Here is a 19,552-nt window from a genome sequence, read left to right on the forward strand (position 1 = left end):
TGGGCACATTCATGTGTGAAGAGGTAGATACAAATTTTCATCTATCAGAACAAGAAGTGACTAGTGTTAAAAATTAATAAATCAAGAAGTAGCAGTTTAAACCTATAATGGTTAACTGCCAGAAGGAATTGCTAAAATCACTAACGTTGTCTATAAGGAACAGAACTGTGGGGGTAGGAAGGTGGGGAGAGGTGGAATAGGAAGACACTTAGAAACTATTCATTTAATTTACTTTCCAACATTACTATGTCAGGTATTACACTGCTAAAAAACAACATTATACATTTAAGAATACTTTTCACTTTTAAATAAATTCTCTTTAGAAGTATCTAATATTATTACCTGCTCCACACAGATTTGAAGGGTGGTGGATTTGCATCAGCATTACACTTGAGATTAACACCTTTTCTTCCTACAAACCAATTTCCATCGTAGCCTGTTACTGAAACCTCAGGGGCATCTGTAAAATAAATGCATGACAAAACAGATTATCGTTTGTTAATGATAAATAAAATATAAACATAAGCAGAGCATAAACAGAGCATAAACATAAACTGTAGAAGAATACAAATAATTTTTCCTTTTCTCAATATATATAACCAATATAGAAGATAGTATACAATAAATATTAGTTGACCAAATGAGTGCATAAATGAACAATGAGTACTCAAACATTAAGCAACTATGAGCACATACAATTCTATTATAAACACTGAATATAAGAATATTCACAAACCTACATTCACCAAAAGCAAAATTTAAGAGTCTATTATGAATACGTGGAGCTATATGAACAAAGAAAATATACTAAGTGCTTAATCCAATAATGAAACATGGCATTTAAGTACAAAATCAACAAATAAAACTGTTTTTAATGAAAAGTTTAATTTGAAAGGCAGTACCCCCAAAGAGGTATCAAGTCAATTACAGGGATTAGAGTCCCTATACTACAATTAATTAATAATCTATGGGCATGTAGCAATGTGACACAAACTTTCTATAATTATAACTTAAGTAAGTTATCTAAGATCTCAACTGTTCTAAAACATGAACTTGTATCCACTCAATGTGTCCAAAGCTCTTTTAGCATATGTGCAATATAGTTAGTTAAATGAGCAATTATCCAGGTCTACCAGCAATATATATTTATGTCTTCAAACTACAAAACAATACTAATCATTCACTCAACCACCATACTGTTTAGTTCCTAATAAGTGACAGGCAATGTTTTAGGTATTTGGTATACATAGACTCTGTATTCAAAAAATAATGTTTTAATAGTAATAAAAAAGATGACATTTAAAAACTATTTACTAAAACCTGTTATGAAAAAGAATAGGATGTGAAAAGAGAAGACAAGAGGAAGGGCCTAATTTAAATTGGGGATAAAGCTGGGAATGTCACGAAAGACTTCCTCAGTAACATTTACCATATTTGCCATGTATAATGCACACCCATGTTTCTGACCTGAACTTTCAGGAAAAATACGTAAATTTTTAATTTATTTATGTTTAGAAACAAAACTGATTATTGTATTCCAGGATATTATTTTGCATATGGATATCATTATTTGTTTCTAGAGTTATATTTTTAATGCATAAGCATAAAATGAATGAAATACCTGCCTCTTATAAATACCAAGAATTAAGAAACATTTTCGAAACAAAATTTGTACTAAAAAATGCTGCTGAAAGAAGAGTATAGATATCAGTGGGTTTAATTTATTTTAAAAGGAGGATGAGAAAGGTATTAAAGTGTCCCCAAAGACTACCTCCAAATTTTGAGAGATAAATTTTGGATACAATTGGGATATGTTGTGTAGGTTCCAATTAAAAAAGAAGAAAAAGTCGTAAGTATTCTAATGACATTTTTAAAGCATGTCAAAAAACCTCAATAATTATAAACTCTTATATTAGAAAAAGTATTTTTATATATTAGAATTGTATTCAAGCCAACAAAAATAATAATATACATAATACAAACTAAAGAAAATTTCAGTCATGATTAGAGAAAGAAAAAAGTATATATGAGAAAAATATTAATAGTAATTATAGTTGAGATCTAAATTTTATAAGAAAAAGGAAAAAGAGTCTATAAAATCAAGTTAGGAAAAGGAAAAATAAAATTTAATTGGCTTCTCCAGAGCAGTAAAGAGGAAATGAGGTATTTGTTTTCGGGAATACAATAGTAATAACATTCACGTAAGATTATCTTCTCATGTTTAATCCTGTAAGTGTTAGGGGAAAAAATCCTCAGAATTAACTTCAGAAACCATTACATCAAGTGTAATAAATATGTGTAATTTAAAATTCCATGCATCATATCAAAAAAAGAAAAGGAAAAACAGAACACCTTCACAAACCCGTCTACATTTATGATCTGTGCAAGGACAGAAATGACAGAACCTAAACTCTACTAATTTTATTACTAACCTGCTTAATTTTCATTTTCTTTGCTATAAACTATCTACACCGTCAGTTTTTCTCTTGCCCAAATTTTAAAATGCTACACAAAGAATATAAAGGAAAAAACATATACACACACAAATAAAATAGAGTATCCCCTAACAAAAAAATACAAGATGGGCCAGCTTTGAATCTTACCTATAATGATTATTATCCCAATGATGTGCTTAAAATATTGTTTTACCTATGTGAGAATCTTACAACATGATCAATACAACTGGTTAGAATACTGAAAGAATATAGATTTTCAAAATAATTTAAATGCATCTGGGAAGTAAAAGACTCTTGTTGAAAAATAAAAACATCACGGGTGGCATCAATAAAACTGAATAAAAGCTAACATTATTGGACTGAGGAAGTAGTCTAAGTATTGTACATTTTGAGATATAAATTTCCAAAGTTCACTTAAGTCCAGATTATTTTTAAGGTCTAAAAAAGGATAAAATTAAATAATTCTAAGTTAGAGAGTAACTTTAAAATCATTGTCCATCTTTACAAATTGATAAAAATTGTTCTGGTTAAATAAAATTTCCACAGTAAAATTTTAAATATTAAGGAAAAAATGTCAACAAGGAAAAACTAGGAATATCTAAATACTAACTATTCAGACTAAAAACAGTCTAATGCAGAATAATTTTAAAGGAAGAAAATAAAAATAAAATACATTATGTTTAAGAAGCAAATGTTACAATTTACTTACACTGTATATCTAATATGAAAGAATATCGGATGTCCTTTTCCAAGGCTGGATGTTTTACAACACAAGTAATTCGCCTTCCTCTAGCAAATCTAGTTGGAAATAGCTTGTATTGGCTGACGATTGTGGCTGTTTCATTTGGAAAGGAAGTTGTCGTGGATTCCATTTCACCAAGATCACCTTCCCAGTTGATATGTGCAACTGGTTTTCCAGTGGCTGCAATACAAATGGCTGCTACTGTTTCATTTCCTCCATCAATTAAAGAATCTGGCCCTTTAATCAGGCTCACAGTGGGTTCAACTGTTCAAATTTAAAACAAAACAGTTATATTTTAATTAAAAATATATTTATATCCTTTCAAACCACATCTACACACTTTTCAAAAATTTAGGAATAATTGCATATAAAATCTCAACACACTTAGATAATGCCAATATCAAATGGATTCTTGATTTGATGGAACATGAGAAGATCGTGAGCCAGAACAAATAAGAAGCTGAGATTTTATGTAACCATTACAAAGATGACTCTCCTGTAGAGATACACTTTTCTTTATAAAGACAGATGAGTCCTTCTCATAATTAGCATATACAAAAAAGTCCTGTGAAATCAGTCATAATTTCCATTATGAAATTAAAGATATTTTTACTTTAAAAAGTAGTTTTAATATTTAATGCTTCATTTTTGCAGCAAAAATGTTAACAGAAAATATATTTTAAAGTAAGTTACAACTATAGAACCAACACTGTTGATATGGAACAATATTTGTTGGAAAGTACGCGTCACCTATTTTTTTTTCTGGTATCAGAAAGCTCCGCAGAAGGGAAACGTAACCTTGATGTTATACACTTCCTATCTAAGGCTTTTAATTATTTTTTGTATCTCCCTTAAAAACTTTTATCTGATAAACACTACTTACTACACAGATGATCCCTAATTTTCTCCAACTTTGAAGTAAGGTTTGATTCCACAGTTTCTAACCACCTGCCTGTTACTTTTTGTCTATGTATCTTCAAACTTAATAAACCAAATGCTGAACTATCATCTCATGCTACCAATCCCTAACACATTTTTCGAAGACAAGCCCCTTTAAATTAATGGTAATATAAATGACTCAATCATCAAGGTTCAAGACCTGTTATTGTTCACACCTTCCTTGTTTCTTATATTCCATCAGTTACACAGATATGCTAGTTATTCCTTTATAATAGCTCACTTCTTCGCCCAAGCAACAGAAATTAGTTGAGTTAATTTCAAACCTTCACAGCCTCATGGCTTAGGTATTACAATTTCAGGACTTCATCTTAATTCATCAAAAACACCATACGGATCATCCTGAATGACAGCTTTTATCATATTACTACCTAAATCAGTTCTGAGTTAGTTACCCCCCTAAGCAAGGTGAGAAGGTTGTCAAAGTGGTATTTCTCAAACTTTATCGTGCACATAAATCACTTGGGGATCCTGATAAAATGTAAATTTATCACCTAGTAAGTCTGAGATGGGTCTGAAATTCTGTATTTCTAACAAGTTCCCAAGTGATATTAATTCTGCTAGTTCATGAACCACACTTTAAAACAGCAAGAACCTGAGAGAAGAGAGATGAGAAGCACAACATTGTTCACCTTCACACTTCTAGTAACATAAATCTCAAATTCCTCATCCTAACATTCAAGTTACTTCATTGTGGTCCTACTCTACCTTTCTAGCCTTTAATTCTTGTACTTTTTGAAAATCCTTTGAACAATCAACAAATTATTCAGTGGTTCACTATGAGTGAGTGATTTCTTCCCATCCCCTCAACCAGAGATACTTGAAGTTGTCACAACTGAGGGACTGCTATTAACATCTGGTGGGTAGAAGCTATGGATGCTGCTATTCAGTGTAAAAATTGAACAGGATAGTTCACCACAACAAATTCCAGCCCCAAATTTTAAAAGTGCTAACTTTGAAGAAATTCTGTCCTGATATAATTGTTTTCTGCCTCTGTTGGCTCACTTACTCTCCTTAAATTTCTTTCCTGTTTGCCTACCCCAAACTTAGCCACCATTTGAGAATTGGCAACTCATTTTTTTCCTACAAAACATTTCTAAACTCCTAATTCACCAGCCCATTGCTATTCCCTACTTAAATAACATTAATGTATGAGACTGCTATAAACCAGGAACTCTTAATAGGCTTTAAGGGATATAATGTTAAATGATAAAGTACAGAGCCCACCACATTTATAGTGGGGGAAAAACCAATATGGAATAAAACAGTATGGTAACCACTACAATAAAGATATGATCAAGATACTATGGCAAAAAAAAATCATCAAATTGTGGAGCAGGTAGATTTTTCAAGAACAGCTTCCCGAAGGAAAGCTGGTGGTTTGGTGAACAGTAGTTAAATAGAAGAATGTAGGAAGAGAGAGGTAAGAGAAAACCAAAGGCAATCCAGGCAAAAGGACAAACACATGTAAAAACATAGACAGGTGTTAACAGAACTACAAATAGTTTATTATGATTATAAAATGTGGGTTCTGGAAGAGGAGGAGCAAGAAATGAAAAGTTAAAAGTAGTAGGCATGAGGCACTTCCGCCAAGATGGAGGCATAGGTGGAAACACTGTGCCTTCTCCCACAACCAAGTTTGAATAAAACAAAGGATTGGAGAAACAAAGACACAACCAAAGGACAGAAAATTGAATTATAAGGAAGTCCGACTACATCTAACCGTTCAACGNGTAAATAGTCTTAAGTTTAAAACCATTGAGTACTGTATTAATTTAGGAGACATTCCTAAAATTTAAAGCAAAAACATTTATTCCCACAAACCCTTTCTTCCCTTTATAAACTATTTATCTAGTTTCTTCTTGCCACTAAAGTTTTTGTGACTTTTTATCTTGATGTCTTATACTTGTTTTTTTTTTCAGGTATTTATGCCTTGCCTCTGCTAATCAAAACATTTCTTAAAAGCATCAATTTCATAAACTTAAGTTATATTTTCCCACCGCTCCTATGGCACTGTCATAAACATATGAAGTCCTCAAATATTTTATTTTTTAAAGAATGTATTTATTTATTTATTTTTAGAAAGAAGGGAAGGGAGGGAGAAAGAAAGGGAGAGAAACGTCAGTGTGTGGTTGCCTCTCATGCACCCCTTTTACTGGGGACCTGGCCCGCAACCCAGGCATGTGCCCTGTCTGGGAACTGAACCAGCAACTCTTCAAAGTCCAGTGCTCAATCCACTAAGCCACACCTTTAAAGCCAAGGCTTTAATTTTATTTTTATATATTATCTCAACATGAAAATATATATAGCAAATTTGTACAAAATTGCTTTCCTGAATTCAAGAGACACTAAAATTATGACATTAAATATTAGGGGTTGTGTACTTATTTGGCCTCCAAACGCAGACAATGAGACCAAGTATGTGCAAAAGACTTATCAGGGAGTAACGTCTGGGTGAAGAGTCAAGAAAAAAAGGATTGAGTAGGGAGCTATCAGCAGACCTGACAATATCCCTGACTGGTTAAGTTGGCAGGTTTCTCCCATTAAAGGAGTCCCAATTTGGGTTGAAATATCTAAGGTGCTATCACTCCTTAACCCTTGTTCTATTATTCAAATGTACTCACAAGCATTTCGAAATTTATTTTTCACTGCAAGTGGCTCTTAATGCTAATATATTAGCTCATTCTAAATTTCACCATGAACTTTAACAGTTATCAGACAGAAAAAAAGTAAAAGATCTTTCATTAGGAATGATAAACCAAGATTCAAATATAAAAATCCACAATAGCATAAATAAAATTTGATTTAAAAAAAATGTGATGTGTCAATGACTCCAAGAAGAAAGTCATTTTAAAACTGGAAAAGCTGTTTAAAGGTGGTAATTTAATTAAAAGTTGGAAATTTTAGGAAAAATAATGAAAATAAATATGGCAAAGAAATTCAGTACTTAGTATAAATAAAAAAACACCTTTTGTGAAAAAAAGTAAAATAGCTAAGATCCACATAGCATTATATAAATAGGTAGCTAGACACAGACAAGATTTTGCTTAATTTAACAGCCTAAAATAATAGAATTTGAAAATAGAACTTAAGAAATGTATTTGAATTCTTTTATTTTAAACTGAAATTTATATATAATTTCAATCATTTTAAGTTCTTGAAAATATTTTGACTATAATCATCACAACCACCACCAAAATACATAAGTCAAACATACCTACCTAATACAGTTACAGTTGTGGAGGACTGAGCATTTCCAAGTGGGAATGTAACAGCTTTGCATATATATTTTCCAGAATCAGAAAATCCTATGTTATGTAGAGTAATTGTTGCATCATGAAGTGAATAGTTTTTAAATAATACTCTTCCCTGATATTCTCCTTGAACAGAGAATCCATACTGGGGATGATGAACTGCAATAGTCTGTGAACTTTTGCCATGTATCTTTTCCCACGAAATTTGTGTTATGGTTTCATTTACTTCAATTAAACACTTTAATGAAACATTCTTTCCCCATACTGCTGTGACATGTGGCTCCACAACAATTGGTCCAGCTAAGGCACCTATGGAAAAAAACACAGTATAGTTCTTAAAACAGAAAAATGTTATGCTAAAATATAATCATTCTCCCTCTCCTTTTGTTTTTCTCCCTCCTTTCTTCCCCTCCTATAGCTACACACTTACAGAAACATATTCATAACTGAATAACAGTACTGAATAACAGATGTTCCAGAGGCTGAATTTAAGACCCGAAGAGTGACTCTCAAATAAAGCAAATACCCATCAATATGTTGTAGTGGAAAAAAGCACTAGATACAGCCAAGACTAAGCTTGGAAGCGGATGCTTCCCCAGTCAAGCCTTCAGATGAGATTCCAGCCCTAGTGACACCTTCACTGCATTCTCATGAGACTCTGAAGCAAAGAATGCAGCTGAGCCAGGCCTGGATTCCCCATCCAAAGAAACTAAGGGGGTAGGTAATAAATTTCTGTTCTTCTAAAGCTAGTAAGTTTTAAAGTAACTTGTTACTCAGTAATAGATAACCAATACATATAGGACCTGTCAAACCAAATACAATACTGAAGTATCTCACTATGAGGGTTTCCTCTATCAAAAATCTCTATTTAAAAAACAATTTAAAATATACAAGTTCCTAGAAAACATTAATTTAAAAACAAAAATGTGATGTCAATTTTCTCCATGTCACAGATAAAGAAAAAAATGGCACAAGCGAAAGTTAAAATAAAATCACATCAAAGTTCCCCTATCATGATAATTATGTTCCAAAAAGCAATGGACCAAATCTAAGTAAGACAGATACTATTCATGAATACTAAAGTTTAGCAAGATACTGCTCACTGACAACTATATAAAAACATAAAACATGTCCTTGGAGAGTTTATAATTCACATATGTATCTTAACAAAGTAAATTCTTAAACTACAAATTAAATCAATATAAGCATTCAAAATGGGAAGTATAAATAAAGACACCTTTAAAAATTAAAGTTATATCTAAATAATATTTTAATTAGATAGAAAATTTAAAAAACATTAGGGTATCACTTAAAAGATAATCAAGAGAAATGTAAAATAGCCCTGCTGGATGGCTAAGTTGGTTGGAGAAACATACTGTACAACAGAAAAAATAAGGTTGCAGGTTTGATTCCTGGCCAATGCACATACCTAGGCTGTAGGTTTACAGATCAGTGTACATATGGGAAGAAACTGATTAATGTTTCTCTCTCACATCTATGTTTCTCTTTCTTTTACTCCCTTTCTCTTTTTCTAAAATCAATTAATATGTTCCCAGTTGAGGATTAAAAATAATTATTTTTAAATATGTTGAAACAGTTCTAAACACAACAAAGACTTTACACAATTATTATTTCCATGAACCCTTTTGAGAGAAAAATATTAATGAATAACTGAATAAAATATCACTGCATAAATAAGAAGATGGACTTCAGACAGATAGATAAGAGGGCAACACCTTTATGCCCTGGCTGGTGTGGCTCAGTGGAATGAGTGCCAGCCCGTGAACCAAAGGGGTTGCTGGTTCAGTTCCCAGCCAGGGCACATGCCTGGGTTCCCAGCCAGGTTCCCGGCCAGGGTGCACAAGAGGCACATTGATGTTTCTCTCCCTCTGTTCCTCTCTCTAAAAAACAAATAAATAAAATATATTTTAAAAAAGGGGCAACCTTTATTCGCCTCCCCCCCCCAAATGACTGAGGATACAACAAAACAAGACTAACAACTCTTAACAGCTATGGAAGGTTTTTTTAAAAAAGCATTTCCTCAGAAAAGATTCAAGTCCCCCCAAAATGTTACATCATGCTCCTAATTACTAAGCTTTTAAAACTATCCTAAGATGTAAAAAAAAATATCAACTATACTAATGTATTTTAGCAACTTATCATTAGCCTGGTACTAAACCAGAAAATATACAGACAACCAAAAAGCAATTTATAAATAATGATTAAGCCCTGGCTGGTGTAGCTCAGTGGATTGAGCATGGGCATGCGAACCACATGATCTCGGTTCGATTCCCAGTCAGGGCACATGCCTGGGTTGCAGGCCAGTTCCCAGCAGGGGACATACCAGAGGGAACCATACATTGACACTTCTCTCCTTCTCTCCTTCCCTTCCTCTCTAAAGATAAATAAATAAAATCTTTAAAAAATGATTAAAAGTTTGTATATTATGAAATAATATCCAACTCCATTTGAAGAAAAAGAAACATTGTGCAAGTAGAAAACTCCAAGAATATAAAAGTATTTTTAGGCTACTTATCAAACTGAACTCTCACACTTTTCTTGATGATGTTGTGAAGGCACTTAATAAAACTTAACATTCATTATCTGATTTCCTTTTAAAAAATCAACTGAGAAAAAGATTCCTAATAACAAAATTGATTCTTCTCAAATGACCATAACAACAGAAAAAAAAAGAGAGCATAGATATTAAAGAAAAATCAAGAAAATACAGTTTACTATCATTATCACTGTTCAGCTGACACTGAAAACTCCAATGCACGGAGATAAGAAAAACGAACAGAAAAATAAATATTAGAAAGGAACAATCATTATTTGAAAAACTTACTACCTGAGAAACTTAAAGCGGCCAAGTAAAGGGCATTAGAACCAATAAAGTGGCATGTAAAATGTATGCAAAATATAAAATCACTACAATAAGTGACAACATTTGCAAATGTACTACAGGAGAAATATTAATATTTGCAAAAATAATATTTAAAATATCCATGAATAAAGTTGTAAAGAAACTAAAAACTGAATGACTTGAATAAATAAAAGTTACATAATTTTGCCTTGGCTAGTGTGGCTCAGTTGGTTGGGCATTGCCTGTGGGCTGAAAGGTCACAGGTTCAGTCCCAGGGTAGAACACATTCCAAGGTAGCAGATTTGGTCCCCATTTGGGGCACCAACGACAGGCAACAAAATGATATTTCTCTCTCCCATCGATGTTTCTTTCCCTCTTTCTCCTTCCTTCCTCCTATCTCTAAAATATCCATAGGCACGCACACATGTAAGGATTTTTTTAAAAAGATATATATACTCCTGGAAAAATATCTACTACTATATAAATGTCAAATCTCCCCATTTTAATGCACAAATTCAATGCAATTGCAGTAAAAAACCTGATTATACTTCTTGAAACTAGGCTAAATATAATAGCTAAGAAGTATCTCAAAAAACAAAGGCCCAGGTGGAGAGAAGATAGTATTAAATTTAAAAAATAAAAAGCTTACTCTTAATATCTTAAAACAATTGAAAGTACACAACCAGACCAACATATAGAATGGCATATGGTATATAAATAATAATTACTTTGTCTGAATGGAGAAATAATAAATTTGACAAGTTAAAAGCACAAGAGCTAAATATTTAAAAACAGATTTCTTCTATTAAAACACACAAATACACAAACACACACACAGCTGAACTGAAGATTTAAAAGTAAAAAATTAGCCACATATGTGTGTATACACTGTGAGAGCCTGACATAAACATATTAATCAGGTGGTAATTATAGAATAGGTTATAATAACAAACTCTATAAGATTTATGTATGAAAAATGTCCTTTATAAGCATTTTAGAGGCATCAGCAGTTGCAGTTCTTGCTTGTAAAGAAAGAGCCATGACCATGACTCCCAGTGATGCAGACTGCCCAACTGTAGGGGCTTGGCTAGCACTGACCTGCTCCACAATGCTGACAGTAAAGATCCATGTTGGGACTAGCAAGGACACTGCCTTCCCATCCACAGCCTCTCCCCCTTATCTCTTTGTTCTTCTTCACCCTCTTCCTCCTTGTAAAAACCCCTGCCTGCACTGAGATGTTGAGATGAGTGTTGACACAAGAGTTCCTCATCTTCCAGGTTGCAGGCACATGAATAAAACAACTTTCTTTTACAATAAGGGCTATCCACCTGTGCCCCAAGGGTTGCATGTGGCTCAGGATGACTACAAATGCAGCCCAACACAAAACTGTAAATTTATTTAAAACATTATGAGACTTTTCTGCGATTACATGCCACAACGTATTTAATGTGTGGCCCAAGAGAACTCTTCTTCCAGTGTGGCCCAGAGATGCCAAAAAGTTGGATACATCAACACCCGACTCTCTAGTATTGGCTTTCGAAGTGTCAGGCAGCTCAAACTGCATTTGGTTAGTTTTTGGCAATCCAGATGGGACAAAGTGGACTAAGGCCCAGAGTGCACAGGATGACCCCATGGCAAGGACTGCAGAAATTTCCCAGCAGCTGCAGAGAGTTATCTCAGGGACTCTCCATGCTCTTCCTCTCAAGGTATCAGTCACCTTTTAATGCTTTGCTGGTGAAAGGGAATAGCTTATTAATGGGCTGATGAGCCCCAAATGGGTAAAGTCCTTGGTGTGCACAGCCAGGAGTGCTCACAGCCCATCTTTGAACCATCTGGGATTACATAAGAATCAACAGGTGCTGCATGACAGTAGGCACAGCTCAATGACTAAGAAAAATCCCAGTTTCCGGGTATGGGATTCAAGTATGGTGTTCTGGTTTATGGATTTGTGGGTTTTGAATATTCTATTTGAAAGCTCCCATCTGTCTGTTCTGTTTGGGAGCCCTGTGAGAGCTCTTGTCTGTCTAAAGTGAAACGTTGGCTATGGTTGTTCTTAGCTTGCTTTCTTATCTTTTAAGGAGTTGTTTGTTCAGACAGGGAAATCAATCCTCTGTCTTTGTCATCTAGGCACTGTGTCATTTAAAACTTGCAAAGGTCATCTGCACTAACATCCCAGTCCCTCTTTTTAGATTAATTTAGTTGGAGAGTACTCATTTGTTGGAGGTTTATCTTTGATTTAGATGTTGTTTTGTTTCTGTTTTGCAATGGGTGGCTCAGTCTCAATTCCAACAGAGAATCCATAACGTTGGATCTTAGCTGACTGGTCAACTTACAACTATAAGTCAGTGACTAATTAGAATTGTTTTGCCAAAGGTCTGATAAATGGGATAAGGTCTCTTATGTACAAATTTTCCATGTTGTTACATCATAAGAAATATATTCAGGAATTATTTCGATTGATGGTTCAAAGAGGAGGAAAAGATATCATTCCCCTCCCAGACTAAAAATTCAGAAAGGAGAAAAATGAGGAGCTAATAAGTCTTTTAGACACTCTGGATCCTCCTCCCGGAGGGTCAAGAGCTGTGGTGGTCCCAGGAACAATGGGGAAATTAATGCCAGCACCAAATCCAGTGAAAACAAGAGGAGTGATGCCCCACCTCAGTGTGAAGGGGCATTTTTAAAATCACTCAGCTAAAGTCAGCCAAGCCTGATATCTCCCCCAGCCTCTTCTCTAACTTCCTTAAAATTGTAAACAACAAAATGAAAATCTTGTCTTCTCTATGATTATTAATATTATTTATGCGTCTGTTAAAAAAATAAATAAGAACTATCACAAATGTTTTTATTTCAGTATCATGTGGTCTGGAAAAATATTTTATATTAAAGCTGGTGTAAGTTTAATTAATATCTTTTAAAGTTATTAACATAAAATATGTTTGTTTTGCCTAGGTTTGCAGGAGTAAGTTCATGCTATCTCTGTTATGGAATTGGTCAAGAAAATGACTAGAGTAATAACTGACTTTAAAATCTCAAAAAAATGTTAAGAACTAATAAATACATGTCACTAAAATGAAAAGATGTTGATAACGTTTTTCAATAATAAACATAAATACATCTAAACATCATTTTCCAAAGCCTTTGGTACCATGGGACTTGGATGTTTTGCTGTGTTAAATATTGAAAATTATGAAATATCTAAGTATTTTGAAATAACAGCACACTGAAATATTAATTGATCTGAGCGTGCCTACTTTGGCTTCTTTTTTTTTAAAGATTTATTTATTTATCTTTAGAGGGGAAGGGAGGGAGAGAGGGAGAGAAGTGTCAATGCATGGTTGCCTCTCACATGCCCCCTACTGGGGACCTGGCCTGCAACTCAGGCATGTGCCCTGACTGGGAATCAAACCACGGTCGTGTGGTTCGTATGCCCGTGCTCAATCCACTGAGCCACACCAGCCAGGGCCTACTTTGGCTTCTTATTGCAGAGAAGCTAGAATAGATTTGGATCTGTTAATGAATGTATCTTATATTCTATTTAAAGACTATTAAAAATATGAATGTATTTGCATTTGAAGAAAATCTATTTCTAAAAGTTATAAAATGTATTCATAAAAATATCAAATCTAGAAAGTGTGAATTACTTTCTTGTAGCTGTCACTAAAATCAAGGTTTCTAAGAATTACGAATTTTATAAATTGGAAAGAAATTGTACGGTTTGGTAATAGAATATATAAAATATGAAGACACTCAAAGAAAAAGAAGGAAGTAATTTGTTCTAAAGTTATTTCTCAATGAGTGAAGAAAAAAACAAACTCAAAAGGAACTGTGTAAATCACAAAAAGATTATGTAAGTCACAAGTATTTATGTATATTGCAGAAAATTTGTGCCCATTGTAGAGGTTTATGAAGAGAGGTCTTAAGAGGAAGTTATATAGTTAATCTGAATATTAAATTTAACTACATAATTGAATCTAAATATCAAAACTAAGCAAATAGAGAATTTGTTTAGTTCTTTTTCAGTCTGTTAAAAGGAAAAAAAGTTTTTCCTGTATCTGCCTAGAAAGCAAAGATTCTATTTTTTAATAGTTGTTATATTGTGCTAATAAGGTAACTGATTATTTAAAAACCTATATTTTTATCCTATAAAAGAAACTGTTTTATACTAATCATTTATTATTAGATGATTATTATAATTATTAAAATTTAATAGTAACAATTAAATTATTGTAAAATAATAAATATATTTATTATTTTATAATAAACAATCTCTTTAATAAAAACTAAAGGTTTGTTAGCCTTTATTTATGTTTGATACCTTTACTGTCAACATAAATAAATAATTTAATAGTTTCATAATGATATATAACCTTTTAGTCACATGGGCTTGTGTGATGAACTTCCCAGGATTTAAATTTTAAGAGACTTTCTTGACCTAAATTTGGCTTTGGGTCATTCCAATGGGTCCCTGGGATGCTGTGGGGCCTTTAACTTCTCCTTATGAAGAACAAACTTAAAACAAATTCATCCTATTTGGTATGCTTAAAGTACATGGTAAGCTTTGTCAAATAAGTAGTAACTATATTCTATTTGTATACACATATTTTTATTATAAAATGGATGTCCCATAGTCAGTTATTCTTCACACTGATGCATTTATAAATGTTACATCTTCAGAAAGATCCATTAAAAAGGACTCTGAATTACTCTAATTTATATATTTCTGTGACTTAATTTTCAGATCACATTTTTGAACTGGATGAAAAATACTGGATCTTTATGGAATAATGACATTTATGGAAACACTCGCAAATAATCAGGATTAAAAAATTGATTATGAGACAGAATGAACTAAGGATGACTGCACTTTTAACTTTTTATTGAAAATACTGGACAACAGTGTGGGAACTGACTATGGGAATGGAAGGGTGGGATGAGGAGAGGGTAAAGGGGGTAAACTGGGACAACTATAACAGAATAACAAACTGATTTTAAAGAAAAAGGTACTGTATAAATACTGCTTATTTTTCATCTTTTTGTTTTTCAGACATAAGTAAACTTATTTCCTTGAAGCAATTCTGTAAATAACACTTTCATAAGCAATACTGAGGCATTTGTCTTTTTCTCCCTACCTGATCACTCTGGAATTTTGAAACTCTTAATGAGTGAGTATTATTTCCATGGCAATATGTTTGTTTGAATAAATCTAATAGGAATCTGATTTCTTCATAATAGGACACATAAAGTCAGTTTTCAGTTGTGCTTTTATTATCCAAGACATTGACTGGAATGTCATGTCTCAGAGAGAGACATGCCTAGACACTGGATTACACCAGAAAACTTTAAGAAAGGAAGACTGACTTTGAAGCTGATAAGACCCTGCTTATTCATAAGGTTCATGGCAGTCTTTCCAGGTAAGAAACAAAGGTTGCTTTCCTGGGAGATACCAAGGAAGAACATCAAGACATTTTGCAGACATCAAGAACTGAAGAACTCACCCAAAGCTATAGGTATTGTAGGCAAAGCCCAAATGCAACTGCGCGGCTTGGCTTCCTTGCCCTATGGGACTAATTAAAGCTCAATCTAGAAATTTCACATAAGATTCCAGCAAAGTACATTTAAGAAAGCCTATATAATTAATCATCTGCTATTCCTGTTGTGTTTGTGCAAATCATGAGGCCAAATTGACAATTTACTTAATGTAGTAAATGAACTGGTCTTAACTTAGCTCTTTGATTAAAATACAGGTGATTTTAGAAGGAGAAATTGTGTTTCATTAGACCCTGTAATACACAGTTATGGATATTCAGTTCTAGTTCAGTTAACTGTCTTCCAAGTTTATGTTTCACTTGTGCACAGACAAGATCAGGGCAAGGACAACAGGCCAGGTGCAGGTCACCATGGTAGAAAGCCCCAGAAGCCTAGGAACAGGAACAAAGAAGAGAACTGAATAAAAAGGGCCATATAGGCAGATGGTAAAGTGGAGTGGTGATTGAATGATAAATGAGGGGGCCCAAGGACATCTTTAGATACCTCCTAACTAATCATTATTTCCCCAAAGGAACCTCACATAATATTTACAATGGGGAACAACGTGACTGACTTTTCGTAGACACAGGAGCCATGTATTCTGTATTAAACACCAAACTGACTAAAAACGAACAAACAAAACAAAACATCTTAACAGTCTTAGTCATAGCGGTAAAGAAACAATGCAGCAGCAAGCCTCCTTCCAACCTTCAGAATGCCAACTCAGAGATCTTAAGTTATTACACAGCCTCCTCCACTTGACAGAATGTCCTGCCTCTCTCCTGGATGGCATCTGTTCTGTATATTGTCCACTCAAGTAACCTTTTCTCCTGAAGGGCAGCACCTTCACCAGCAGGTCCCATGAGAACATGCATTCCAACTCCAGGTGCTTTTAACTTGTTCAGAGAGACCCAGAGGAGAATTGTTTCTTCCTGAGATCTATAAGCAAGTGTGTAAAACCATTTGGGACAGATGGGACTCCAGGTAAGCAAGCAATATGCACCTGAATGACTTGGGATCTTTCTGGGAAAATCCCAGATGATGATGAGTATATTTTTATGTGTACTCTATGACCCTGATAGGGAGCAGCTGCACATCAGCATGCACTTTGGAATCTACCAGACTTTAATCGTCATAGCTAATAAAACTGTACCTCACATACTAATACTCAGAAATTTCTGGACTCTCACTAACTTAGTAATAGCTAACTGAATTACTTTAAACCTCATATGAGCAGAACAAGGAGGAATCAACCCTTGTTGTTGCACTTACATTTGACACTTCAGCTCAGAAGGAAATAATCATCAGAAAAATCAGGCAATAGGCTCCCTGGCTTCAACACACACTGGACCATCATTCTCCTCTCTTTGAAGGAACTGGAGATTGATTTGTGTGTTTATTTTCATGGATACTACAAGAACTCGGGTCTATATTAGGAAGAATTTTAATTTAGGTTTAACTATCCTTTTCTTTGTAATGCTTGTCTTTATTGTTTTAAACCTCTTTATGACTTGCTTTTCCCATGCCAGAAAAATTGTATATGCTCAACAGGCACCACTAAGAAATATGTCTGCTTTTAACTCACAAGATTTTGTTTTACAACAGCCTCATGTTTTCCATTCTCCCACGCAATTCAGAGGGCATCAACAGCTCCATGAAAATGGAGGAAAAACTGACAGTGGAGAATTATAACAGTGATTGAAATAAACATAATATACTAATCTCGTGGTAATTATAGAATAAGCTGTACTAACAAATTCATAGAAGATTCATGTAAGAAAAGTTTCCTTATAAGTATTTTATATGCATTAGCAGTTCTGAAACAGGGTACAGGGCACATTCCCCCACAACACACAGTTGGGAGGAGAGAAGAAGTAGATGATATGGCTTAAAAACTTTTCATAACAAAGACAAATGATAACCATGTCTTTTCTGAAGGGAGGTTGTGCTGCCACCCAGGGAAGGGCCTATGTGACCTTCAGGACCTTCAGGACCTTCAGTATGGATAGTGCTGAATATGAAGTCATGTAGCGGGCCCCAGGTCTATATTTAAAATTAGAATAGCCAGCCATGAATGGGCCATGCGATTTGGAAAGGACTTAGTTATTGGAGAGCCTTAAGGAAGGAGAGCAATGATGGTAGCAGTCATGTGAAGGGAGGACTAAGCAAGCAACTATGCAGTCTGTAGTCAGGATCCTGCCATGCAGCTTGGTGTAGTAAGAAAGGAGATATGTTACTGCTCTGATCCTGTCTGCTCTAGCTGACTCAGAAGCCATCAAGGACCCTGCCTGAGAAGATACTGGACTGTTGCCTCACATACCTGGACTCTATCTGAACTCTTGGGACTTGTGCCTTTCCTGGACTTCACCATGATCCAGTGTAATACGACACATATCCTCCTAGACTATAACATGGAGGCTGATGACAACGTACCCCAGATCCTGAAGGATAGAGCCGCTGGGAGACTGCCTAGCCAGATTAAGCACCAATAAAGAGTTGGAGAATTGTGGGGGCTTTTGGCTTATAGGCTTTTGGGAAGCAAGGGAAGTATTGGGTTTCATGGGAGAAGAAGGTTCTAAACTTAAGTGCTCCTAGTATCCCCAAGATTGGAATATTATAAATAAAACCCCATTTCTTCCAATACTAATTATTGGGTCATACACCAAGGTGACATGTGAATGGGTCCCTGTCTGCTCAGTAAAAGTTTCAGTTCCTGCTTGTACAAGAAACAGCCATGACCATGAATTCCAGTGATGCAAATCACCCAGCTGCAGGAATTTGGCTGGCACTGACCAGCTCCACAATGCTGCCATTAAAGATTCATATTAGGACCAGCAAGGACAGTGCCTTCATATCAAGCCTCTCCCCCTGATCTCTTTGTTCTTGCCCCTCTTGCTCTTTATAAAAACCCCTGCGGGCACTGAGATGTTGAGATGGGTGTTGAGACAAGAGTTCCTCATCTTCCAGATTGCAGGCACCTGAATAAAAACACTTTCCTTTACATAGCACCTGCTTTCCAAGTATTGGCTTTTGAAGTGGTGGGCAGAGGAACCTGCATGCAGTTATAAAAATAACTTTTTGTATATTCTGGCAAATAACATTACTTATTCCTAGGGAAAAAAATACTGAGGATTAAGGAACTTTTAGGTTTTAGTCTGTGTTCTTAGATGTCAGAATCATTTACAATAATATTTATAACAAAAAGCAAATTAAAAAGAAAAATAAACAGAAATACCCTCCTCAGGTGGAGGTAGATAAGTGAGTGTGTTAAAAAGTATTATAGACTGAATGTTTTCAGCCCTTTAAAGTTTCTTTGTTGCAGTCCTAATCTCATCTCTAAAATGATGGTATCCAGAGGTGGTCCCTTAGTGTAATTAAATTTGTATGAGGTCATGAGGGTGAGCCTCATGTTGGCATTAGAAAAGGAATAGAACTTTCTCTCCAACTTGTTAGAACAAAGTGAAAAGGTGAGGGTCCTCACCAAGATCCAGTTCTGCCCTAATGAACAAAGAACTTAAGTAGATATTTAAAAAAACCTGTAACTTACCAATAAACAAATATTAATTTAAATATCAGGTTTTTCTTCCTCATTTTTTGTTTAGCAGGTAATGAGTGATTTTTGCTTTCTGATTTTTTCTACAAAAACATTCTGAGTTTATCCTAGCTGCAAAAGTAAATTCTGATGAAATTTTTTTCTTGATTCTACTCTTAAACCATTGAGCAAGGCTCTATATTACTATTCTAGTATTTAAAT

The 19,552-nt window shown here is 34.3% G+C and overlaps 1 protein-coding gene across 1 annotated transcript in view; it reads right to left on the bottom strand.

Moving 5' to 3' along the window:
• NECTIN3 (nectin cell adhesion molecule 3) overlaps nt 1-19,552 on the bottom strand; it is a 122,779-nt gene that overhangs the window by 76,408 nt on the left and 26,819 nt on the right. The window contains exons 2-4 of the mRNA XM_037055514.1: nt 7,377-7,718; nt 3,166-3,462; nt 343-460 (exon numbers count right to left, since the gene is read on the bottom strand). Of these exons, the coding sequence (XP_036911409.1) occupies nt 343-460; nt 3,166-3,462; nt 7,377-7,718 (757 nt within the window). The remainder of the gene's footprint in view (nt 1-342; nt 461-3,165; nt 3,463-7,376; nt 7,719-19,552) is intronic.

This window comes from Sturnira hondurensis, unplaced genomic scaffold, assembly GCF_014824575.4.
Source record: "Sturnira hondurensis isolate 20B ecotype Veracruz unplaced genomic scaffold, ASM1482457v3 Scaffold0000880, whole genome shotgun sequence".
NCBI classification, from domain to species: Eukaryota; Metazoa; Chordata; class Mammalia; order Chiroptera; family Phyllostomidae; genus Sturnira; species Sturnira hondurensis.